The sequence below is a fragment of the Dendrobates tinctorius genome, unplaced genomic scaffold (genome assembly GCF_039654945.1).
Source record: "Dendrobates tinctorius isolate UK_male_01 unplaced genomic scaffold, ASM3965494v1 ptg000090l, whole genome shotgun sequence".
NCBI classification, from domain to species: Eukaryota; Metazoa; Chordata; class Amphibia; order Anura; family Dendrobatidae; genus Dendrobates; species Dendrobates tinctorius.
Window position 1 is genome coordinate 9,626,924 of NW_027361758.1, and position 25,577 is coordinate 9,652,500.

The 25,577-nt window shown below is 46.8% G+C and overlaps 1 protein-coding gene across 2 annotated transcripts in view; it reads right to left on the minus strand.

The window, feature by feature from the left end:
• The window catches only part of SBNO1 (strawberry notch homolog 1), a 144,663-nt gene that overhangs the window by 39,336 nt on the left and 79,750 nt on the right, over positions 1-25,577 (minus strand). For both annotated transcript variants that reach the window (XM_073586093.1, XM_073586094.1), the window contains 6 exons: positions 23,538-23,609; positions 23,338-23,437; positions 23,056-23,130; positions 21,928-22,074; positions 21,097-21,191; positions 164-256 (listed from right to left, as the gene is read on the minus strand). In XM_073586093.1, coding sequence (XP_073442194.1) covers positions 164-256; positions 21,097-21,191; positions 21,928-22,074; positions 23,056-23,130; positions 23,338-23,437; positions 23,538-23,609 — 582 coding nt within the window. The remainder of the gene's footprint in view (positions 1-163; positions 257-21,096; positions 21,192-21,927; positions 22,075-23,055; positions 23,131-23,337; positions 23,438-23,537; positions 23,610-25,577) is intronic.

Sequence of the window (25,577 nt, forward strand, 5' to 3'; positions counted from 1 at the left end):
TAACATAGCGCTCCAACTTAAGACACTATAAAGTCATACTTTGGCATGTGGAACCTATATTCAGCACATGGGGGGCATGGGATTATTTTATGCTATTATGAGTATGTGTAAAACATTTTAAGCTGCAGGACAACACTTATGTGCAGATATACCTGTATCTTACCTGTAGTGATAAATAAAACCCATCCTCAGGTCCAATCTGTTCAGCCCAGATCTTCGATGCATCCTCCCAAGACATTCCTCTTTCTACACTTATCTGTAAAGAGTAGAATTTTGTATCAATTAGCTGTAATCATTTACATACTGTACACAATATCTATAGCATACAAATATTTTATAAAGTACAAGAAGTCACCTGTAAAGAAGCAGAGTGACTCAACTTCTTCAATATTTCACTTAACATTAGACATACATCAATAAAGCAGAGTATCAAATAAGGTGGGTAGGTGGAATTCCTTGGGCACTATAGCACCCAAGTCTAAAAATGTTAAATTTAAAAATTTGCCAAATTAAAATCATGATCTAAGCAACGATTAGAAAAACTGTGCCCTACGGTAGTCGGCAGCAATCGCTAAAGGGAGAACAGCAATATCGTGCATAGAGGGGCGTGGCTAGGTAGCGGCGAGAGAGGACGCATCTGAAGAGAGCTCCTGCCATCCTGATAATATTTGGTCAGCGGACCCTTACCTCTGCGGCACAATCGCTGTTTTTTGGACCACCCTGGACTCTGTAGCGCTCCTGGACCCCCGCGGGAGAGTGGGGCTGGAATCCTGAGCGCGGTGAAGCTGTGAAGACCGGGGCAGCCGGCGGGGCCTGCACGGAGCGGCGGCCATATTGGAGGCAAGCGCTCTGCCTGTGAGAGACGCGGCGCCGGGTTCCCCATCGCTGCAGCGCTGTCAGACGGTGAGCAGACACCCTGAATATATGTGAGGGTCAGGCGGTGTGCCCTGGAAGATTGGGCCCCGCGTTCCCCCTCTCTGTCAAATCACCTGGCCTGTCAGCGCCATTAATAAAGGGACTTGGATCCCCCTCTGGCTGCTGTCCCTGTGGGGTACTGTGGGTCTTTCCCCAGGATATATGAGCCCTTGTCTGCTGCTTGGAGCTGTACATTGCCTCCCTGTGTAATGCTGCAGACCTGTGCTACTCCTGGGACTCTGCAGCTACTATCTGATAATTTCACTCCGTCTATAACCTTGATTTAGGGGACTCCGGGGTGTACTGTCTTTGATATCCCGCTGTGCCCTATTTCTATCGAAATGAGTCGTTCCAAGGGGTCTGGGGCAGCTGAAAAGCTGAAGGAATATGCCAGAATAGACCATACCGAAGCTTCAAGATCTCTTAAAAATAATCCCTCACAGGCTCAGCGTAAGAACCGCCCCTCTGAGGGTGGGGAGGACAGTGAGCAGAAGGAATTAACCCTTAAGCAGGCGTCTGAGCAACTCATGCAGGCCATCTCCTTAACCAGGACGTCTGTCTGGGAAGATAGAGGACATGCACACCGAGGTGGGACACCTCCGACAAGATATGCAAGCCATGAAGGGCCGTATTACAGAGGTGGAGACGGGGGTATCCCAGGTAGAAGACACCATCACACCTATGGAAGCCAAACTAACGAAAGTGGCAGGCTCTATGAACGCGTGGAGGCAAAAAGCAGATGACCTGGAGAACAGAATGCGTCGGAACAATATCCGAATTATTGGACTATCGAAGCGCTCGGAAGGACAACACCCAGACCAATTCCTAGAAGATTGGCTTAAACCTACTTTCGGAGACGAATTCTCCCCAATATTTGCGTAGAAAGGACTCACATTGTCCCTACTAGGCCTCTTCCTCCTGGAGCCCCACCTAGACCTTTTCTGGCGCGCCTCCTCAACTGCAGGGAGAGAGACGTGGCTCTGCGTCTGGCATGGCAAAAGAGTCCCATCAAGTTCAACAATGCCACATCTCGATTTTCCCAGACTTCTCTATGGAACTCCAGAAACAACGGGCGCAGTTTACAGAGGTCAAAAGGCATCTACGGGAGAGGAATATTATGTACTCGATTTACCCGACCCGTCTGGTCCACGAGGGTTCTACGTTGTTTTTTTACAGATCCAGCGGAGGCGGCAGAGTGGCTACGGTCTCACAAAGGGTCTGCTGCAAAGGAATCCTAATGTATCTATTGCTAGTTGGTATTTTTCTATTAATCGGCTGACTGGAGCTTTAATCGAAAGTGTCCAAGTTACCAACAATACCGAACAATGAGCTCAGTGATGGTATCCCCGTTTGCTTCATGATGGGAGGACAGGACTCTGCTCCCGCTTTGTTTATTCATTTTTTTTCTTTTCCATAGTGGTTTTTTGTATTGTTTAGGTAAAAATCGCAGCCGACAACAGCTTCATTTCTTCGGTGAGGTCTCTAAATTTTGCCCGGGCAGTATTATGCACCATATTCAGCCGAACAAAACATGGGGTCTAAGTTGATATGTATGACATGGAATGTGAGGGGTATAAAAACTCCTCAGAAAAAGATCAAAGTCTTCTCACAGATCAGACACTACCGCCCTCACATTGTGGCCTTGGTAGAGACGCACCTGACCGGGGAAACAGCACGGTGTGTGCAGAAGCCTTGGGCACAATGGTCTGACCATGCATTCCACACCAGCTATTCGTGAGGGGTCTCACTGTTGGTACATAGAGACGTCAGATGGGAAGCCAAGAAGACTCAGAGGGACTCAGAGGGACTCTGAGGGTCGTTTTGTTTTTATCCAAGCATGGGATAAACACCAGGAAATATGCAGTCTTATGCATTTATATATTTTGGGCATTCACATCTCACAATAGTACGCTTCTACAACTCAATGTCCACCCACTGCTGGAACTAGCTCAAGTTAAATTTGCATCCTGGAGTAGGCTCCCATTGTCTGTGGCCGGATGCATTAATCTGATTACAATGATACTGCTCCCTAAATTTAGCTACTCCCTTCAGCACAATGCGGTAGTGGGGCCCAGGTCCTTTTTTTTTTTTATAAATCTCAATTCCCTGGTCACGCTCCTTTATATGGGGGAAAACTAGGCCCAAACTTAAATTGTCCACTTTACAGAGACCAAAGAGGGGAGGCGGGGCGGCGCTACCAGATTTTTTCCTATACTACTTAGCTGGGCAGGCTAAAGCATTAAGTAAATATAAGTTGGGTAATTGCCTCCCCAATTCTGAAAGTCATTTGCTTCACGCTGCACAAGTGGATTGCCCATTAGGATTTCTTGAGCTAGAGAAAACCAATGTCCCACATCTGCTACCCCTGCTCCGGCTGGCACGATCAATATGGCGGCAAATCAAGAACGTAATTGGGTTTAACAATTTTATAGCTGAAATGCCCCTGTGGAATAATTATTTTCCGGAATTGCTAAATCACCCGTCCACCGTTTTCTGGACTCAGTATAGCGTCTCTTCAATGGGGGACTTGTATGACCAGGGTATCTTAAAGTCTTTTGAGCAATTACAGGCCACACATGATATTCCGAGATCTCAATTTTTTCCACTATCTACAACTGAGATAGGCTCTTCAATCACATATGAGGGATAGGGGTGTGGGCCGTGCTATTTCATCGTTACCTCTGATAGGAATCCTTAATTCGCAGGGTCCCCAAGGTCTCAGATCCTCTTTTTTTAAACCAAAGATTTTTTATTATATTCAAATGTCGTTATAATTACATTTAAGCAAAGCTTTCAAATCATCTCCATTGCATACAGAGAAAAAAAAGGAACACGACATTCAATTTCTTCCCCGTCAAAAAGAAGAAAATAAAAAACAGAACCAACCTCCTCCCTCCTCCCTCCCCCCCCCTTCCCAACTGCAATACAGACTTTCTCAATGTGATTGTCTCGACTGTAACCACATGGCCCAGAGTTTTTCAAATTGTGCCTCTTTATGTCGTTTTCTATAAATTCTCTCTTCCAATCGGACTACATTATTCACACGAGTGACAAACTCCCCAATCGTTGGGGGTACAACATCAATCCATTTTTGTGCGATCAGCTTGCGGGCAGTATATAAGAGTTTTGCTATGATGGACTTATAGGCATTTCCCATCGACACCTCCTCCACATATCCCAACACACACGTAATTGGATCTCTTCCTATATCACATCGGTATATCTTCTCAACAAGCCCTATAACCTTTTCCCAGTATGACAAAAGTCCTGGACAGGACCAGAGCATATGAAGCAGTCCCGCAGGTTCGTACCCGCATCTTGGACACTCCGCGTTGTCCCTCAAGCCCATTTTCCTCATAAGTTCTGGGGTCTTATAAGTTCTATGAATGATATATAGTTGAGATATCCTACCCGGCTCACTCAAAAAAAAGTTTAGGTATATACTCTAAGATGGTCTCCCATGTCTCATCTACCATGTCCCCCACTTCTGTCTCCCATTTAGATTTTACTGTTAGAGGAAACCCAGCCAAGTAAGAGTATAATAGATCTTTATAAATGGTAGAGATAGCACCTCTAGTACCCCCGGGTGCACACACATAATCCAGCACCACATCCCTCTGTACCGTCATATTCATTGTCTGTTTCTGTGCTTGAAATGCATGCCTAAGGCCATAATATCGAAATTCCCCACTACATGAGTCCAAACTCTTCTTTAAGAACAGAGAAAGGCTTGATCTCAGACCCCTCCAATAATTGCCACACATATTGCAAACCTCTCCTCTCCCAATCGATAAAGTCCTTCAGTTTATATAGTTCCGATAGATTCACATTATCCCAAATAGGTGTGTATATCGTCAGTTCCTCAACTCGTCTAAGAAGTTTGATATACTGCCATATCTTGTGCATAAGTCCGAATGTGGGCACGTCCTTCCCAAGTCTCCCAAAACTTCCTGCTTCCAAACTTTGTACCAATGTTCTCTTGTTGGTCAGTTGGACCAAAATTTCCCCCATAACGTTCAAGTTCCCCTCCTCTCGCCAGCCCCTAAAGTGCTGCCCCTGCGTTGCTACAAAGTATATCCATGGATTTGGCGCCGCCAACCCTCCCTCATCCTTCCCCCTTTGCAGTATTTCCAATTTAATTTTTGCTTGTTTTTTCCCCCAGATCAGTTCTCTAAAAATGGTATTAACTTTATAAAATTTTTTCTTTGGAATCCAAACCGGGGCATTATGGAGGACATACATCAACTGAGGCATCATTATCATTTTAATTAGATTCGTCCTCCCCACTATTGATAGTACTAACTTACACCATGCTGTCATTTTAACTTTGAATTTAACTAGTAATGGGTCGAAGTTTAGTTCGAGATATCTAGATACAGGCATAGATACCCATATTCCGAGGTATTTAAACTCCTTAACTACTTTCAAATGACCAACCGCCTCCCCTACAGCTCGACATCCCAACTCACCATCAATCCCCATGATACATGACTTGTCCAAATTAATTCTCAATCCGGAAAAGAAACCAAATTCCCCTATAAGGTCCATGACCGCAGTCAGTGTCTCTCCACCGTCTTTTAAAAACAGGAGTACATCGTCCACGTAAAGGGCGATCTTTTCCTCCAGCTCCCCATATCTAAAGCCTTGTATTTCTTTGGAATTGCGAGTTTTAATCGCTAACGGTTCCATCGCCACAGCAAACAATAACGGTGACAATGGACAACCCTGACGAGTTCCTCTGAACTACCCAAATGCTCCCGAAGTCTCCCCATTAATCCTAATATATCCTTTCGGGTCCACATACAATAACTTAACCCAAGAAATAAATCTGTGCCCAAATCCCATACATTTCAATACTGCCCATAAATACTTCCACTCTACCCTGTCAAAGGCTTTCCGTGCGTCCAGTGAGGCCACGACCCTTTCCCCCCTATTATCTGCTGGGATTTGAATATTTAAAAACAGTCTTCGCAGGTTAATTGCGGTAGATCTGTTTTGCAGGAACCCTGATTGGTCTGGATGTATTAATTTTGGGACAACTCTAGACATTCTTATCGCCAACATTTTGGCTAGTATTTTAACATCTGATGTCAATAACGAGATTGGTCTATAGGATTCTACGGATGAGGCATCTTTCCCTTTTTTAGGAATCACCACGATTACAGCCTCCCTCATAGAGCTTGGCAATACCCCCTTCTCCGCTGCCACCTCAAGTACATGCTTAAACTTAGGCGCTACAATTTCTATTAAATCTTTATACACTTCTCCCGGTATCCCGTCAGATCCAGGTGACCTGTCATTTGATAATGATAGGATAGCCTTCTCTACCTCTTCTACAGTGAATAATGCTTCCAAATTTTGTTTATCAGAATCATCTAACCTAGGTAACTCTATCCCTTGTACGTATTTATCCAACTCCAAGTCCGAGGCCCTCAATTCCGAGGTATACAATTCTACATAATATTCCTTAAAACATTCCAATATCCCGATGGTATCCCTATGAACTGCCCCATCTTTAGTAACAATTTTGTATATTTGTGATGGTTTTTTCTGCGCAGCAGTAATCACTGATAATAAGTGTCCCACCTTTTCCCCCTCTTCATAGAACAGTGCCTTTTGGAATGCCCTTTTCTTATCTATCCCTTGTAGATATAACTTATTTACTTCTTCTTGTGCTTTTAATGCTTTCTGGGTGTCGGCATTGGGACTAAAGGGGGTTTTACACTAAGCGATATCGCTAGCAATATCGCTAAAACGTCACTGGTTTTGTGACGTTATAGCGATATTGCTAGCGATATCGCTATGTGTGATACTTACCAGCGACCGGCTCCCCCGCTGTCCATCGCTGATCGCGCGAGAATGTCCGGCTCCATTTCTCGTCGGGCGCTTCCTGCTGAGACTTCCTGCTGTGACGACGAGCGACGCGTGGAGGCGGGCAGGAGGACGCAGGATCGCTGTGTGTGAAAGGTGAGTATCGTGCGCTGCGTCGCTGCTGCATCGCTGTGAGATCTTTCTGTATGAAAGCTCACTAGCGATCATTTAGCGATGCACCAGCGATCCTGACCGGGTCGGATCGCTGGTGCATCGCTAAATGTAAAAGGGCCTTTACTATCATCTCTTCCTCTGCCCTGCTGAGTCTCTCAGCAGCCTCTTGGTTTACCTGCCTCGTTCGTGTCTTCTGCCTCGAGATATCTCGTATGAATAAACCCCGCAGATAAGCTTTCATAGCATCCCATACTATGAGTGGATCTGCAGTGCCTTCGTTTAACTGAAAGAACTCAGCAATATCATTCCTAATATTTCCCATGTTTAAGCATTTGAGCCATTCCGGATGAATCGTCCCTCCTACTCTCCTCCTTTTCCCCACTCCCAATCTCAGACTAACCTCAACTGCCCTGTGATCGGAGATAAGTCTCTAAGTATTCCACTGTTCCAACCAATCTGTCCATGCCCCTATTACCCAGTGCCAAATCTATGTGTGATAGAGTATGATACGAAGTCGAATAACACGAAAAGCATTTCTTCCCCTCATTGCGTACTCTCCATAGGTCTATCATATCCATTTCATTAACATATGTCCCAAATGGAGTCATCCTATCTTTCCTAGGGCAATTTCCCTCACTGCCCGCCCAGTCCCAATACTCATAACATTATTGACGTCCCCTAATATTAGCACTGGGCAATCCCCTCCCCCCCCCAATCCACTCAAAAAGGAGATTTTTGTGTACTCACCGTAAAATCTCTTTCTCTAAGCCTTTAATTGGGGGACACAGAACCTTGGGTGTTATGCTGCTGTCCACTAGGAGGCGACACTATGCATAATCTGAAAAAAGATTAACTTTGGCTCCTCCTCTGCAGTATACACCCCTGGACGGCGTCAGCCTTCTCCAGTTTTGTGCCAAAGCATAAGGAGGAACGTAACCAAATAACATAACCATGCCTGTAAGAAGGCTACTATGTACGAGCTCAAAGAACAATATGAGAACTCAACAGTAAACAACGGCCCGTAAGGGCAACAGGGTGGGAGCTGTGTCCCCCAATTAAAGGCTAAGAGAAAGATTTTACGGTGAGTACACAAAAATCTCCTTTACTCTGTCGCCTAATTGGGGGACACAGAACCTTGGGACGTCCCAAAGCAGTCCCTGGGTGGGAAGCAGTGGACGAATATTGTGCTGACAGTCCCCTAGACTTGGGGTACTGCCGCCTGCAGAACCAGTCTACCCAGGCTCGCATCCGCTGAGGACTGGGTATGAACACTGTAGTGTCTCGTAAACGTGTGTAGGCTAGTCCAAGTGGCCGCCTTGCACACTTGTTGTGCCGAAGCCTGATGCCGAATGGCCCAGGAGGCCCCTACTGCCCGTGTAGAGTGTGCCGTGATACCGGCCGGAAGAGGGGAACTGTTAAGTCGGTAGGCCTCATGTATGGTGGACTTGATCCACCTGCCAAGGGTAGCCTTGGAAGCCGGCAACCCCTTGTGACTACCTTCCGTAAGAATGAAGAGGGAATCGGATTTCCGGAAAGGTGCAGTCCTGGACACGTAAATCCGCAATGCCCTGACTAGGTCAAGCGTATGCAGAGCCTTCTCCACTCTATGTACCGGAACCGGGCAAAGGGAAGGCAGTGAAATCTCTTCGTTAAGGTGAAAGTTGGACACAACCTTCGGAAGGAAGGATGGTACCGTGCGGAGAACCACCTTGTCCTGGTGAAAGGCTAGGAAAGGTCGTCTGCAGGAAAGTGCTGACAATTCCGACACTCTGCGTAACGACGTGATAGCCACTAGAAAAACCACTTTCTGAGACAGAATGGAGAGTGGAACTTCTAAGAGGTTCGAAGGGTGGAGCTTGCAATGCTGTCAGGACCAGATTGAGGTCCCACGTATCCATCGGACGTTTGTAGGGAGGAACCAATCGGGAAACTCCCTGGATGAAAGTCCTTACTTGCGGTTTAATAGCAATGCGCTTTTGAAAAAGGACTGAAAGCGCCGACACATGACTCTTAAGCGAACTTAAGGATAGCTTGGCATCTAGGCCCGATTGAAGAAAACCTAGTACCTTCGGGAGGTAATAAGGGAGTGGGACTTGTCCATGAGATTCGCACCAAGAAAAGAAGGCTCTCCAGGTACGATAATAGAGCTTGGCAGAGGCAGGCTTCCTTGCCCTGATCATAGTTGCAATGACTGCCGGTGAAAAACCTGCCTGGGTTAGAATCCAGGTTTCAAGGGCCATGCCGTCAAATTGAGGGCCCCTGAATTCTGGTGGAAGAACGGACCTTGAGACAGAAGGTCGTGGCGGTCGGGTAGACGCCAGGGGGCGTCTGCCGTAAGTTGGACGATGTCGGCGTACCAAGTACGTCTGGGCCAGTCTGGCGCGATGAGGATGGTCGGAACTCCCTCTTGCTTGACCTTCCTCACGACCCTGGCTATTAGGGGGAGGGGTGGAAAAATGTACAGGAGTCGGAACTGGGACCAGTCCTGGACCAGGGCATCCGCTCCGAGCGACCGCGGGTCGTGTGTCCTGGCCATGAAATTGGGAACCTTGGCATTGAGATGGGATGCCATTAGGTCCACATCCGGGGTTCCCCATCGTTGACAGATCTGGTAAAAAATCTCGGGATGGAGAGACCACTCCCCCGAGTCCATTCCTTGCCTGCTGAGGAAGTCGGCTTCCCAGTTTTCTACACCCGGAATGTGTACCGCAGAAAGAACCGACCTTGTGTCTTCCGCCCAGCGGAGGATATGAGCCACTTCTCTCATTGCCTGGGCGCTGCGGGTCCCGCCTTGGTGATTCACGTATGCCACAGCCGTGGCATTGTCCGACTGTATCCGTATGTGCGAGGCTGCAAGCAAGTGATGAAAGGCTCTCAGTGCCAAGAGAATGGCCCTGATTTCCAGAACATTGATGGGCAATGTCACTTCCCTCGGTGACCACTTGCCCTGTGCCCTGTGATGTAGGTGTACCGCCCCCCAGCCTGTCAGGCTTGCATCGGTAGTCAGGATCTTCCATTGTCCTGAGAGGAATGGCTTCCCTCGTGTAAGCGAGGTTGGTTTGAGCCACCAGTGCAGGGACCTCCTGGTCGATGACGTCAACCTGAACTCCCTGTCGAGGGAGAAGGGGTTCCTGTCCCAAGATCTGAGTATGGCTAGCTGAAGGACCCTGAGGTGAAACTGGGCAAATGGCACTGCCTCTATTGCTGCTGCCATCCTGCCGAGGATTCTCATGGCAAACCGGAGAGATCGAGGACTGCGAAGGAGTGTGCGAACTCCCAGACGGATGGCCAGTGTCTTGTCCTTGGGAAGGAGCACCAGGCCCCTGGTGGTGTCGAATACCATTCCCAGGAATGTTAGAGTCCGAGTTGGGATGGTCGACGATTTCTGTAGGTTGACTAGCCATCCCAGGCGACTCAGAGTGTCTAGAGTGATTGAGACACTGACCTCGCAGTCTTTGAAAGTGGGAGACTTGACGAGGAGGTCGTCCAGGTACGGGACGACTAGAATGCCTCTTGAGTGCAGGACGTCCATGGTGGCCGCCATGACTTTGGTGAACGTTCTTGGAGCCGTGGCGAGTCCGAACGGAAGGGCGACAAACTGGTAGTGGTTTTGGTTGACCGCGAACCTGAGAAACCTTTGGTGGGCGGGAGCAATTGGTATGTGGAGATACGCATCCTGTATGTCTATGGAGGCGAGGAATTCTCCCTGTTCCATGGATGCAACGATGGACCGGAGGGACTCCATGCGGAAATGACGGACCCGTACGTAATTGTTGAGCTGTTTTAGGTCCAGTATGGGTCGGACGCCGCCTCCTTTCTTGGGGACTACAAACAAATTCGAGTAGAATCCTCGGAATCTCTCGTTCGCGGGAACCGGCACCACAACTCCTGATTGAAGGAGAGAGGAAACCGCTTGGTGGAAGACACGAGCCTTTTCTGGTGGTGTTGGAGGAACAGAAAGGAAGAACCGGTTCGGTGGAATGGAAGTGAACTCTATCTTGTATCCGGAAGACACTATTTCCCTGACCCACCTGTCTTCTGTAATAGGCAGCCAGACTTGCTGAAAGAGTAAAAGTCGGCCGCCTACTGGTGGGGTGTCTTCCGGAGGTCTCGAGTCATGATGAAGTGAAGTTCTGAGGTTTTCCTCCCTTGGGTTTCGCTTGGCCTGCTTTCGACTGCCAAGCCCTGTCCGGTCGCTGCTGCGTCCGTGGGTTGTCTCTGCGTGGAGAACGGTTGCGGTTTTGCACTGGGCGCGAAACGGACCAGCCCGAGGAATTCCGAAAGGATCGGAATCGCGTCTGGTTTCTTCGTTTGAACGTGCGTTTCGGTTTTAGTTGAGGGAGAGAGGTACTCTTACCCCCGGTGGCATTGGCTATCATGGTGTCCAACTTTTCGCCGAAAAGTCTACCAGTAGAATACGGAAGTCGCGTGAGGGACTTCTTTGAGGCCGCATCCGCTTTCCATTCTCGCAGCCAGAGGATGCGTCGGATCGTGATGGCGTTTGATGCTATTCCCGCTACACCTCTGGCGGAATCCAGGGCTGCATGAATCATGTAGTCTGCTACCACTGCCATCTGGACCGCTTGGTCCGAGAGTTCAGGATTTGAAGCCTGAAGACCCTCCTGTAGTCTTTTGGCCCAAGCTAGGATGGCCTTGGCTGCCCAAACTGAAGCAAACGCAGGGCCCAGAGAGGCGCCTGCCGCTTCGAAAATAGAACGAGCCATGCGTTCTACTTGCCGGTCTGCTGCGTCCCTGAGGGTTGAGCTATCCGGCAGAGAGAGTAAAGTCTGCGCTGCTAGCCTAGAAACCGGAGGGTCCACTTCAGGTGGATCTGCCCATTGTTTGGTGTCTTCCTGCGGGAAAGGGTACTTCGCTTCCAGATATTTGCGATTAGCGAATTTTTTGTCAGGCTGCGCAAACTGTTTGGTAAGTATTTTCTCAAACTCATCGTGATTAGGGAAGACCTTAGGTGGTTTTTGAACACTTTCGAAGCAAATCCTATGTTTTGGGACTTCCGGGGGCGACTCTGGAATTTTTAGCACCCGATGAATAGAAGAAATTATGTCCTCAACTAGCGCTGTATTGCTAGGGGGAGAAGGTACCACGGACCTGACCGTTTCATTATCTGAGTCGGAGTCACAGATGCCCTCCGAATCCTGTGCCTCACTAAGGTGATCCCTGGAGGGCGACCTGGGGCGGGGGTCTTCTGTGGTGGGGGATCCCTGTGGTAAATTGCACTGTCTGTCTGTGGCAGGGGACTGCCCAGGAGACCTGGAATGACGCTGTCTCTCCCTAGAGGGGGACGACCTTGTGCTATAGTGCGACTCAGGTGATCGAGACCTGTGAGTCCGCTTACGTCTGTGAGAGTCGGAAGCAGCATGTTCCTGAGACAAGCTGTCCGTTTGCTGTGTACCGTCCATAGCCGGGGTCCGACTCTGCAGAGCTTGCAGCAATGTAGCAGTTAGGTTGTCTATGGACTGTGACATAGACTGAGACATCTGAGTTGCCCATTCCGGCGTGGCCTGTGACACTGAAGCATCAGTAGGGACTCCCTGGGGTTCTGACCCAGAGTTCTGGATGCAGACCCGGCAGTGCGGATACGTGCTGCCACTAGGGAGCGTGGCTTTGCAGGCTGTGCAGAATGCATAGAAACATTCCTGCCTGGTTCTTTTCCTTGAGCCCGGCATAGTGCACAGAGGCTGGCTATAAGGGATCGTACAGGGGTGGCTACGCAGAGGGAACCCACAGAAAGCCTTATAGGAAGTATAGATTCACAGCTGAGTAATGAGAACCCAGCTGTGAGCTTACCCCACCGGTGTGCCCCTAGGTCCAGCGCCGACAGATCCAAGTCCTGTGCCCCCCGGAGACCGCTGTGATGCTTCTCTCCTGGATCTCATCCAGAAAAAATGGCCACCGGGGCTCTGAGGAGAGGGAGGAGGGGGCGGAGAGCTGAAAAGGGCGCGCTGGGCTGTGTAAAAACGCGCCCTTTCTGCCTCAATCCGCCCCTTCTATGACACTGCAGTGTGTCATTTTGGTCATCCGGGGGGCGGGCCGGGGGGCGGGGAAAAGGCGGCGGCTTCAGCTAGGCCGAAGCCACGGTCTAAATTTGAAGCCTGATGCCCAGGAGGGCTCCAGAGCGGCACGGTAGTCCGGGGGGAGGGCGGATTTGTACCAGACCCCCCCAGAACGGTCGACTGGATAGCGGTGGGGGTAGCGGTTTTTGTATGGGGGGCCCCTGAAGGGCTATGGAGCCGCTGCTGCTGCAGAGACAGGGACGCAGCAAAAGCCCTGTTTCTGCTGTGCCATCCAGTCCGCACCCTCCCCCGGCCCCCACAGGATCCCTCAGCCGGCCTGGGGTCCCTGGAAGCTGCGGAATGCTGCCTGATCTCCGACCCTACCTGAGGCGTCTCAACCTAATACCCCCTGCGGGGGATTAGGGAGGGTGCGTCTGTCACCGTCAGGGGGTCTTCATCCTCGCCTCGACCTCAACCCAGACCCCTTAAGGGTGTTGGGGAAGGAGGGGGGTCTCGACCTCGAACCAGGACCCGAGGGACTGGGGAGGGAGCGACATGGGGAAAAAAACCACCTCAACCGGGTACCCCTAATAGGGGACCGAGGAGGGAGCCATGCCGGGAGTCTCGCTGGAGACCCACTTTTCTTCATCTGTATTTCCGTGAAAAAAGGAAAAAAACGGAAGAAAAAAAGGTGTGCCTCCTTGCGACACTAAGCAAAAACTGGAGAAGGCTGACGCTGTCCAGGGGTGTATACTGCAGAGGAGGAGCCAAAGTTAATCTTTTTTCAGATTATGCATAGTGTCGCCTCCTAGTGGACAGCAGCATAACACCCAAGGTTCTGTGTCCCCCAATTAGGCGACAGAGTAAATCTCCTGTAGTTTCTTTTTCGAATATGGGGGTGGAATATAGAGGGCCACCACAATTATGCATATTCCAGAAATTTGACAATGCAAAGAAACAAACTGACCGTCCTTATCTATATAAGAGTCAATTTCTTCATAATGAGTGTGAGAGTGTATTAGTACAGATACGCCCCTTGCGTAAGCCGAATACATGTGATAGGCCCGAGTGACCCACTTTTTCTCTAACCAATTTTCCTTTCCTTTAATCAAATGAGTTTCTAATATACATGCGATATCTGGGTTATGCTTTCTAATTTCTGCCATAACTGCCGCTCTTTTATTTGGATCTGACATTCCCCGTATAGGCCCGAGTGACCCACTTTTTCTCTAACCAATTTTCCTTTCCTTTAATCAAATGAGTTTCTAATATACATGCGATATCTGGGTTATGCTTTCTAATTTCTGCCATAACTGCCGCTCTTTTATTTGGATCTGACATTCCCCGTACGTTCCAACTTAGAATTTTAACATCACCACTCATGTCCTAAAAAATTAAAAGATAACCGGACTTCTGTGGTCACTATATTATATTGCAGTATGCGAACTCCCCCGTAACCAACCAACCCACCCCTGTCCCCCTCCCCTCCCCCCCAACCCCTCCAACCCAATCTAGCTGATTCTCTCCTTTCAACGAGAGAGAATACAGCCAGCACCCAATTGCTTCACACCCATATAAAGCCACTGAGTCTCCCTTGTTTGGCGTCCTACACTCCCACCATCAGAAAACAAAAACCAATTATCATTACCAATCAGGCCGCATAACATTTTCTAACAAGGATATTGCAATAGTCATCAAAAAACCACCCGGGGATCAACGCCCCCAAAAAAGTTTTTGAAAAACCAGGTGCCTCGGAGCACAACATCCAAAAAAGAAAGGAAAGGAAATATATCCGAGAGTCTCTACTTCATCCTTCACCGTCTCTCACTACTCCCAACTTAGAACGATTGTTCTCCATCCATTTGACTGCTTCTTCTGGGGACGGAAAAAACTGGACAGACCCCAACGCTGCTACTCTTAGTTTAGCAGGATACATCATAGAGTACTTCACTCCCAGCGCTCTCATTTCTCTCTTGACCTCGCCGAATTTCATCCGCATTTTCTGGACCTCTGCTGAATAGTCCGGATATATTTCAATACGACTTCCATTAAACATAAGATCCTGCAACTTCCTGGCTTCCCGGAGGATAGTCTCTCTGTCTCTACAATTCAGTATTCTGGCCAGCATAGTACGAGGAGCACTACCCGGTGGGAGGGGCCGTAGGGGGACACTGTGTGCTCTCTCCACCGCAAAAACTCTGGAAAGCGTGTCTCTGCAGATTTTGGATAAGATCCATTGCTCAATAAAGTCGGTGGGGTCGCTGCCCTCTACCTTTTCCGGAAAACCCACAAATCTGAGATTGTTCCTCCTTGATCTATTTTCCAAATCATCCTGCTTCAAATGCACTGCTGATATCTTTTGAGCATGCTGGGATTGAGTCCTCTGCATTTTGTTTACAGAGTCCTCAGTGCTGCTCACTCTCTCTTCCACAGCACCCATCCTGGTATCTGCCTTGTTCAGTGCCTCTTTAATGCCAGTGATTTCTTCTTTAATCTTATCAACCCGGCTATTCAACTTAGTCAGTGTCCTCTTGCAGAACGACACCACCATGAAGACATCCTTCAAGGTTGGCTCTCTCTCAGGAGTCTCATCATCAGCTCCACTGTCTTCCTCCTCAGACACACACTCAAGGCCAGCGATTTCCCCTCCCTCTCTTCTCCTGCTATCGGCCTCTCCCGCGGTTTCACCGCTCACCCCCTCTCCTTCCAGCACTATACCTTCTTCAGTGTCCCCCTCCTCCTCTCTTGCAAAGCGCTGCAACTTCTGGAGGATCCGTGACCGTTTATCAAAGCTATTAGACTGTCTCCGCGCCTCCTCCACTTTCCCGGCGCCATCTTGTGCAGTCACGCTGCCGTCCTCCCCGATATCTTTCTGCCTCCTCCTCCCCATCTCGGCGCTCCTCTGCACTCACGGCGTCTCCTCCCGACTCTTGGGCACTCACTGTGCCAATAGATATGTCCAGGTCAGTATTAAAACGGCCTGTTTAAGGATAATTCATAGATCTAACGGCGGAGCTCTTCTACCTAGCGTCCACTCACATCCGCGCTAGGCCACGCCCCCTCAGATCCTCTTTATATACATACATGCTGTCGGTGGGGGTGGAATCTGCCATAAGCTCTATTAAAAGGAAGTGGGAACGACTCATCCCTAATACGCAAAGAGGAGTGGGAGGAGATTCTGGAATCTCCGATTGGAGCATCACCATCTATCAATAACAGAATGATACAATTATATATAATAAATCAATCATACTTGACTCCGATGCGACTTTTTAGGATTGGTCGACTGCAATCATCAGAATGTTAGCGATGTCACTTGCCAGATGTGGATTTTATTCACATGGTGTGGCAATGTCCCACTATCCTGCACTACTGGAAAGAGGTTACGTCACTACTGACATCCTTGGTACAAACTCCAGTCCCTCTAGAGCCATTGGTCTGTTTGTTTGGGGTATGGGAGGAGGAGATTTGGGATTGCTATACTGGGGTCTTGCTGCGCGAAACACTGTTTATGGCGCGAAAGGTACTGGTACCCTCATGTCCTTCTCATAGATTTTGGGTTGACTTGGTAAATTCGATTGTTCCATATGAGCGCACGTTATACCAAAATAGGGGATGACCGGGTAAATTTGAAAAATTTTTGGAGAGGTGGAATTCCTCTCATCTTACTCTGCAAGGTTGAGACATCACATGTGACATAATATGGTATAGAAAAATAGGCTGCGGAAATAGTAGACACTAGTTGATGTAGTGGTAGTTGTAGTTTAGGAATTTTAGTTAGACTTTATTTCCGAATGATATTACAAGGCTTGTGAAATTGGATTGATATACATGCTGGAAAATGTATAGCCAATTATTCTTTACGTACGCTTGCATGGATATGTACATATTGCCTTGTTTATCTACAAGAATGTGCAATTTCTTTGATTTAAATTTTGCAATGGACAGAAACAAGTATGCTATGTATAATGTTTGTTATCATAAGCAATTATGTATGTTGTACATTCTGTGTCCTGAGGTTCAATAAACGAATTTAAGAAAAAAAATATCGTGCACAGAATGTAGAAGGAGCCTGAATATTAGGTTTTAAATAAATAAACGCACAAAGGTATCTAACCCCTATAGCTTATACTCAGGATAAAAAATATTTTTTGGTTGAATTTGCCACTTTCCATATGCAACAAATTTTGTACTTCTGGGTTTTTGTCCAAGAACCATAGCCTTATTTTACTGCCAAAGTAGCTTACTGAGGGCTTGTTTAAACATGAATGATTCTAGTTTTAAATAACACAAATCCATTTTACCATTGTATGTACTAAAAAAATTAAAAAAAAAATTCCATTAGAGAAACTGCAACTCAGTACATTATTCTGCAGGTTACCATATTTTTTGACCATAAGATGCACTTTTTTCCTCCAAATTTGTAAGGAAAGTGTGGGGTGCGTCCGAATGTAACATGTGGAGAGGGGGCAGTGGCGGAGTGGGATCGCACTTGCAGGAGGCAGGAAAATGTCTCCCCTGCAGAATTCCAGCGCTGGGGAAACCATGTGGTCCCAATACTTAACCCCTTAATGACCAGGGGTATTTTTGGTTTTACATTTTCATTTTTCCCTCCCCTTCTTTCCAGAGCCATAACTTTTTTATTTTTCCATTTATATGGCCATGTGAGGGCTTATTTTTTGCGGGACGAGTTGTACTTTTAAATGACATCATTGGTTTTACCATATCGTGTACTCAAAAACGGGAAAAAAAATTCCAAGTGCGGTGAAATTGCAAAAAAAGTGCAATCCCACACTTGTTTTTTGCTTGGCTTTTTTGTTAGGTTCACTAGATGCTAAATCTGACCTGCCATTATGATTCTCCAGGTCATTACGAGTTCATAGACACCAAACATGTGTATGTCCTCTTTTATCTAAGTGGTGAAAAAAAATTCCAAAGTTTACTAAAAAAAAAAAAAAAAAAAAAAAAAAAAAAATAATTTGCGCAATTTTCCGAGATCCGTAGCGTCTCCATTTTTCATGATCTGGGGTCGGGTGAGGGCTTATTTTTTCCGTGCCGGACTGACATTTTTAATGATACCACATTTGTGCAGATACGTTCTTTTGATCGCCCGTTATTGCATTTTAATGCAATGTCTTGGTGACCAAAAAAACGCAATTCTGGCGTTTTGAATTTTTTTCTCGCTACGCCGTTTAGCGATCGGGTTAATGCTTTTTTTTATTGATAGATCGGGCGATTCTGAACGCGGTGATACCTAATATGTGTATGTGGGATTTTTTTTTACTGTTTTATTATAATTGGGGCGAAAGGGGGGTGATTTGAACTTTTAGGTTTTTTTGATTTTTTTTTATTTTTAAACATTTTTTTTTTTTTTACTTTTGGCATGCTTCAATAGCCTCCATAGGAGGCTAAAAGCTTGCGCAACCCAATCGGCTCTGCTACATATGGGCGATGAGCAGATCGCCCATATGTAGCAGATTTACTGCTGTGCTTTCAGTGCCGACCACCGGGTGGCGCTGAAAGCCATATGCCTGAAACAACCATAGAGGTCTCATAGAGACCTCTGGTTGTCCAGGCAACATGACGTCGACCCCCGATCACGTGACGGGGTCGGCGATGAGGTCATTTCCGGCCCGGCGGCCGGAAATGCTATTTAAATACCCGCTGTCAGCTTTGACAGCGGCATTTAACTAGTTAATAGGCGCGGGCGGACGACGATTCCACTCACGCCTATTGCGGGCACATGTCAGCTGTTCATAACAGCTGACATGTCCTGGCTTTGATGCGGGCTCAGCGCCGGAGCCCTCATCAAAGCAGGGGAAATGTCTGATGACGGACTGTGTCCGTCATTGGACATTTAGGGGTTAAAGTTAAGGAATATTCATTAGCCGCTTCCCCGCCCACCTATCAGCGCAGAGCAGTGGGCGGGGAACAGCAAATGAATATTCCTTCACTTAAACAGCGGGACCACATGGTTTCCCCAGCGCCGGAATCCTGCAGGGGAGATCGTGTGTCCAGTGGAGAAGGAGGAGGTAGGAGCAGAGTGCCACAGGAGAGATCGCCCCAGTTGCATACTTCAGTCATGATAGGACCTGTGGTCAGGTAAAGAGAGGGGCTTGAGCATCACATGACAACACCGAGCCCTTCCGCTTCATTATGTCACCACAAGTCCCGCAGAACCACACAAGAAACAATGCAGCTTCCTCTTACAGGACCTGTGGTGAGGTAATAAGAGGGAGGGCTCTGTGCGGTCATGTGATGTTCCAGTCATTCATTACCTCACCACAGGTCTTGTAAGCTGTAGAGAGATTCTTTTGGTTTTCTAGTGTGGCTGGCTGCATGATCTGCACTGATATGAGCACAGCCTGTACAAGTAATTAAAAGTTTAGTAATTACAACACAAAAGAGCACTCTGCCACTCCTGTAATGAACTATAACTCCCAACATACTATAGGATCTGCAGGACATGCTGGGAGTTCTAGTTCTCCCATGGGATCTTAAAGCAGCAATCCAGTGTTATTTTTCAGTGCTGGAGTGGTGCTTTAAATATAAGCCCTGTGCTCTCAAACTTATACTCACCCTCCTAATAATGTAATAGCATCTTCATATAGTATTTTAATTATTTTCAAATTAAATACCAATTTTCTATAATACAGACACCACACTGGTTCCGCAGCACCTTCTTCTACCCATAGCTTCCAACGAAACAAACTAATATATACACTCACTGGCCACTTTATTAGGTACACCTGTCCAACTGTGTGTTAAGACTTAATTTCTAATCAGCCAATCACATGGCGGCAACTCAGTGCATTTAGGCATGTAGACATGGTCAAGACAATCTCCTGCAGTTCAAACCGAGCATCAGTATGGGGAAGAAAGGTGATTTGAGTGCCTTTGAACGTGGCATGATCGTTGGTGCCAGAAGGGCTGGTCTGAGAATTTCAGAAACTGCTGATCTACTGGGATTTTCACGCACAACCATCTCTAGGGTTTACAGAGAATGGTCCGAAAAAGAAAAAAAATCCAGTGAGCGGCAGTTCTGTGGCCGGAAATGCCATGTTGATGCCAGAGGTCAGAGGAGAATGGGCAGACTGGTTCGAGCTGATAGAAAGGCAACAGTGACTCAAATTGCCACCCGTTACAACCAAGGTAGGCAGAAGAGCATCTCTGAACGCACAGTGCGTCGAACTTTGAGGCAGATGGGCTACAGCAGCAGAAGACCACACTGGGTACCACTCCTCTCAGCTAAGAACAGGAAACTGAGGCTACAATTTGCACAAGCTCATCGAAATTGGACAGTAGAAGATTGGAAAAACGTTGCCTGGTCTGATGAGTCTCGATTTCTGCTGCGACATTCGGATGGTAGGGTCAGAATTTGGCGTAAACAACATGAAAGCATGGATCCATCCTGCCTTGTATCAACGGTTCAGGCTGGTGGTGGTGGTGTCATGGTGTGGGGAATTTTTTCTGGGCACTCTTTGGGCCCCTTGGTACCAATTGAGCATCGTTGCAACGCCACAGCCTACCTGAGTATTGTTGCTGACCATGTCCATCCCTTTATGACCACAATGTACCCAACATCTGATGGCTACTTTCAGCAGGATAATGCGCCATGTCATAAAGCTCGAATCATCTCAGATTGGTTTCTTGAACATGACAATGAGTTCACTGTACTCAAATTGCCTCCTCAGTCACCAGATCTCAATCCAATAGAGCATCTTTGGGATGTGGTGGAACGGGAGATTCGCATCAGGGATGTGCAGCCGACAAATCTGCGCCAACTGTGTGATGCCATCATGTCAATATGGTCCAAAATCTCTGAGGAATGCTTCCAGCACCTTGTTGAATCTCTGCCACGAAGAATTGAGGCAGTTCTGAAGGCAAAAGGGGGTCCAACCCCTTACTAGCATGGTGTACCTAATAAAGTGGCCAGTGAGTGTATATAACACCACCACATATAAATAGTATGTTTAAAATAAATTAAAATAATTAGTTGCATTACCATCACCTGAGAACTATAACACCCCCCCCCATTTGAGCAGTTTGAGGACTTTTTTATGGTGACCTATAGTTATATTGGTGCCATTTTGCAGTACAACTTGTTTAAAATAAAAAATCCAGAAGATAATTCCCTTCAAATGTACAAAGCCCTAGCATGCCACAAAAATAAAGAACTTACCGTGTACAGCTCCACATGACCTGAAGTGGAATAACCTGGGGTTAGGAACTTTTTAACCTCAGCTTTTCGAACCTTCTCATCCCCAGATCCAAGATCTATGCAAAAAATAACTATCTTAGAATAATAATATACAATGCAATATAAAATTAAAAAAACACCCCTCTAAAAATGCACATATTTACTGTAAAAAAAAAAGTGCAAATATTTATGGATGTATATTTTAAATAGATTAAAATAAAGTACCGTATATACTCGTGTATAAGCAGAGTTTTTCAGCACTCACTTACAAATGAATATTAATTTCTCTTATAGCAGCGCTGTGACAGCCGCCGGCTTTCAGAAGACATCATACTCACCCAGCAGCGTGCCCTCGCAATGTCTCGGTGGCCCCGGCGCCGCTCATTAAGGTAATGAATATGCACGCGACTCCACTCCCATAGGTGTGGAGCGCATATTACCTTAATGAGCGGCACCACATGATCGCTCAGCACAGGGAGTGCTGCTGGAAGCCGAAACCATGGAGCTGCTGCGGACGTCGGGACCACCGAGACGCTGCAGGGCGAGTAGGATAGGGGATAAGGAGCCATGCATACAATGACAGGGACAGGGGAGCCATGCATACTAGGACAGAGATGGGGGAGCCATGCATACCAGGACAGAGATGAGGGGACAATGCATACCATGACAGGGATGAAGGGGACAATGCATACCTGGCTTATACTCGAGTCAATAAGCTTACCCAGTTTTCCGTGGCAAAATTAGGTGCCTCGGCTTATACTCGGGTCAGCTTATATTCGAGTATATACGGTATGCCGCGTGCGAACTCATTACCTAGGATGCCCATGTCGTATCTGCCATTCTTCTTAGCATTCTGTATGACTGCATTGAGTGTGTCAGAGAAATACTGAAAGAGAGAATTTTGCTGGTGTACTTCCATGCCCAAGATACGATTGAGAAACTTTCCAATATTGTTGTAATCTGTATTTAAAAAAAAAAAAAAAATGGAAGCAATTACCATTTGTGTATAAGTGGTTCCCTTCTTAGGGTGTGCCTTGGTGATTAGTGATCACACCCCCAAGGATATCTAGAACGAAGAGGAGGTTACTTACTCCAAGCCACGCACTGAGCAGAGCGCTGCAGATCAGCTGCATTTGGTACTGATTAGAGGAAATGCAGTGTCATATGTTGTGTTTCCCACTTTAATGCGGGCTCTGGCGCCGAGCCCGCATCTTTTCAGGCAAATGACAGCTGATTACATCCTAATCCAATCCAAATCCACCCACGGCTGCTAACATACAATTCCGCCAGCAATCTCTGACTGCAGCGTTTAACATGATCGCATCAGAACCGCGTCACTAGCTCAGCGCATTGGCACATCTGTCAAATGACTACAGGGCGCTGATGGGTTAGCATGACAACCCAGGGTCTGCAGGAGACTCCTGCGGTTGTCAATGCCAATCTGGTAAGATGATCAATTCTGCTACACAGAGGAGAAACCCTGCTATGCGTAGCACAAGCGATCAGAAGATTGCAGCTTCAAGTCTCCCAAGGAGACTATAAGAGCAAGTAAAAAAGTGAAAGAAATTTTTTTAAAAATATTTAAAAAAAAAGTTCAAATCCCCCCCCCCTTTTGCCCTATACAAAATAATCAGTAAACTGTTTAATGAGAAAAAAAAAAATTCAAAACAGAATTTTTTTTTTTTCTTTTAGTATCCGCAACATTGCAATAACAGTGCTTCTACCCCAAAATGGTATGGATAAAAACGTCAGATCGGCTCGCAAAAAATAAGCCCTCACGCAACCCCAGAGGCGGGAAAAAAAAAAAAAAAAAAAAAAAGCGATGCTACAGGCTCTGGGAAAAAGCGGAGTGAAATTAACACAAGAAAATGCCCCTGGGGTGAAGGGGTTAACCTAGTAAATACACAGAATATGCATAATAGAAGCCTTTTTTTTTTATACCTTTATCAAGAGTCAAAATGCCAGAACGGTCTTCTACATTTATAAGTCCAACTCCAATCAACCCTTGACGGACATCTAGTTTTGAAAATATACAGGCAATAGCATTAGTTTGGGTCCTTGTGAATTCTGGATTAAATACACGGCATAAGATTCGAAAATAAACATTTGCACAAAACCCTTTCCTGTATTACTTACTTATGCTACATACTTCTCTTTTGGTGCAAGGGATACATTTAAAATCACAAACAATGTGTATTTTGCAACAGAAGCAATTTACTTTACCTTTAAAGAAATCACCAGGATAATCTGATGGGGCAGAAACCAATGGGGAATCCAGGCTTACAACAGACTTCATAACAATTTCCAAAGCGTTCCTGCCATACTGTAACAGGGAAAAAAACAAAAGGATGTGTGTCAATGAAAAATAATCTTCAGGTAAATGAGAATAATTTGTAGGCACCCAAGACAATTAAAATCATTACCTTGTTATCAAAGTTAAAGCGACTCAAATCCCTTGATTCTGTTGCTCTTCTATCACCATGTGTCAAAGCCCCCTAAGAATGAAGGTGAAAGGCATGAAAAGGGAGAGGGGGGCGAAAGAGGTGGAGAGAAAAAACAAAAACTGATAGATCGACTTCACAGTGTTAAACATAAGTTATTTAACCCCTTCATGACCCAGCCTATTTTGACCTTAATGACCAGGCAATTTTTTTTTGCAATTCTGACCAGTGTCCCTTTATGAGGTAATAACTCTGGAACGCTTCAACGCATCCTAGCGATTCTGAGACGGTTTTTTCGTGACATATTAGGGCTCTTTCACACTTCAGTTATTTGCATCAGTTAAAATCCGCCAAACAAGGCAGACAAGCGGATCCGTTCTCAACTGATGTGAACGGATGGCACAGGATCCGTTTTTAGACGGATCCTGAATATAAGGAAAGAGAAAGAGAAAGAGAAAGAGAAAGAGAAAGAGAGAGAGAGAGCGCGCTCTAAAGAACATTGACATCCAGATCCTTCTGGAGACATAGCTAAAGAACATTGACATCCAGATCCTTCTGGAGACATGGGCCCGGGCAGAGGAGGAATCCCTGACACCCATGGGATACAGGGAATTTTCTCTCTCTGCCCAGAAAAACAAGAACATCAAACAGGGCCGTTGTTCAGGGGGCATACTAATATGGTACAAGGAGGAAAAGAAAGAGCACATCAAGGCAGTAAAAAGAGGAGAAAGCAATATCTGGATGAGGATAAGCAGCGCCATCCTCAACTCTCAGCAGGACATCTACCTCTGTGCAGCCTACATCCCTCCATCAGAATCCCCATACTATAAGCCGGACATCTATGAGGTCATACAGAGAGAGGCAGCCCAATTCCAGTCCATGGGCAGAGTGCTCCTCTGCGGAGACCTCAATGCCAGGACGGGTACAGAGAAGGACTACATGTCACCTGACGGAAACACATTTAATGGGAGATGGATCCTTCTATAATGACTCAGTACAGACCGCAAGAAACAGCTATGACAGAGTGGTGAATAAAAGCGGCAGAACCTTGCTGAACCTGTGCCGGAGCTTGGGGCTGTATATAGTGAATGGACGCATCAGGGGGGACTCACTAGGGAGATTTACACTAAACTCCCACTTGGGCAGCAGTGTGGTGGATTATGCAATAACGGACATAGACCCAGCAAACATAAATGCCTTCATAGTCACCCCTGAAACCCACCTGTCAGACCACAACCAGACACTGCTGTACATGAGATCCACGGACAAACAACCCATAGAAAAGCCACACCTGACCAGTCTACACAACCTGCCACCATCCTACAAGTGGCCCAAACAGTTATCCACTGAATACACCAACATGACTAACAGAACCGAGATCCAAGAGCTACTTGTAAATTTCAACACAAGTAGTTACGCATCAAACCAGCAAGGGGTCAACAGGGCAGTGAATGACTTTAACAACATCCTATACACCATGGCGGAGCTAGCAGGCATCAGAAGAACCAACCCCAAGAAACCGAAAAAATAAACAAGGCCAAAAATGGTTTGACAAAGAATGTAAGTCACTACGCAACTCCCTAAGGGTAGCCTCAAACCAAAAGCACAGAGATCCAAACAACAGGGACCTAAGAGCGGCCCATGATATCCTACAGAGGCAATACAAACGCAGGGAGAAAAAAAAAACAGAGGCATATCTGCCAGGAACTACAGAAGCTTGAGGACTCCCTCTCCAGGACAACTCATTCTGTGAGACCTGGAATCATATCGGCACAAAGCCCAAGCAGAGCACCCTCCACATCCAAAATGGCAACATCTGGCACAGCTACTTCAAAGGCCTCTACAAGAACATACCAGAAGAAGACCTAACCCCAGAACAGAAGCACCTACCAATAAACTCAGAGACATGGAGGAGACAATCAAAGACTTCCAAAATCCTCTGGACATACCAATCAGTGTGCTGGAAATAAAGACAGTATAAAATTTATGAAATGCAAGAAGGCCACGGGCAGTGACAGCATC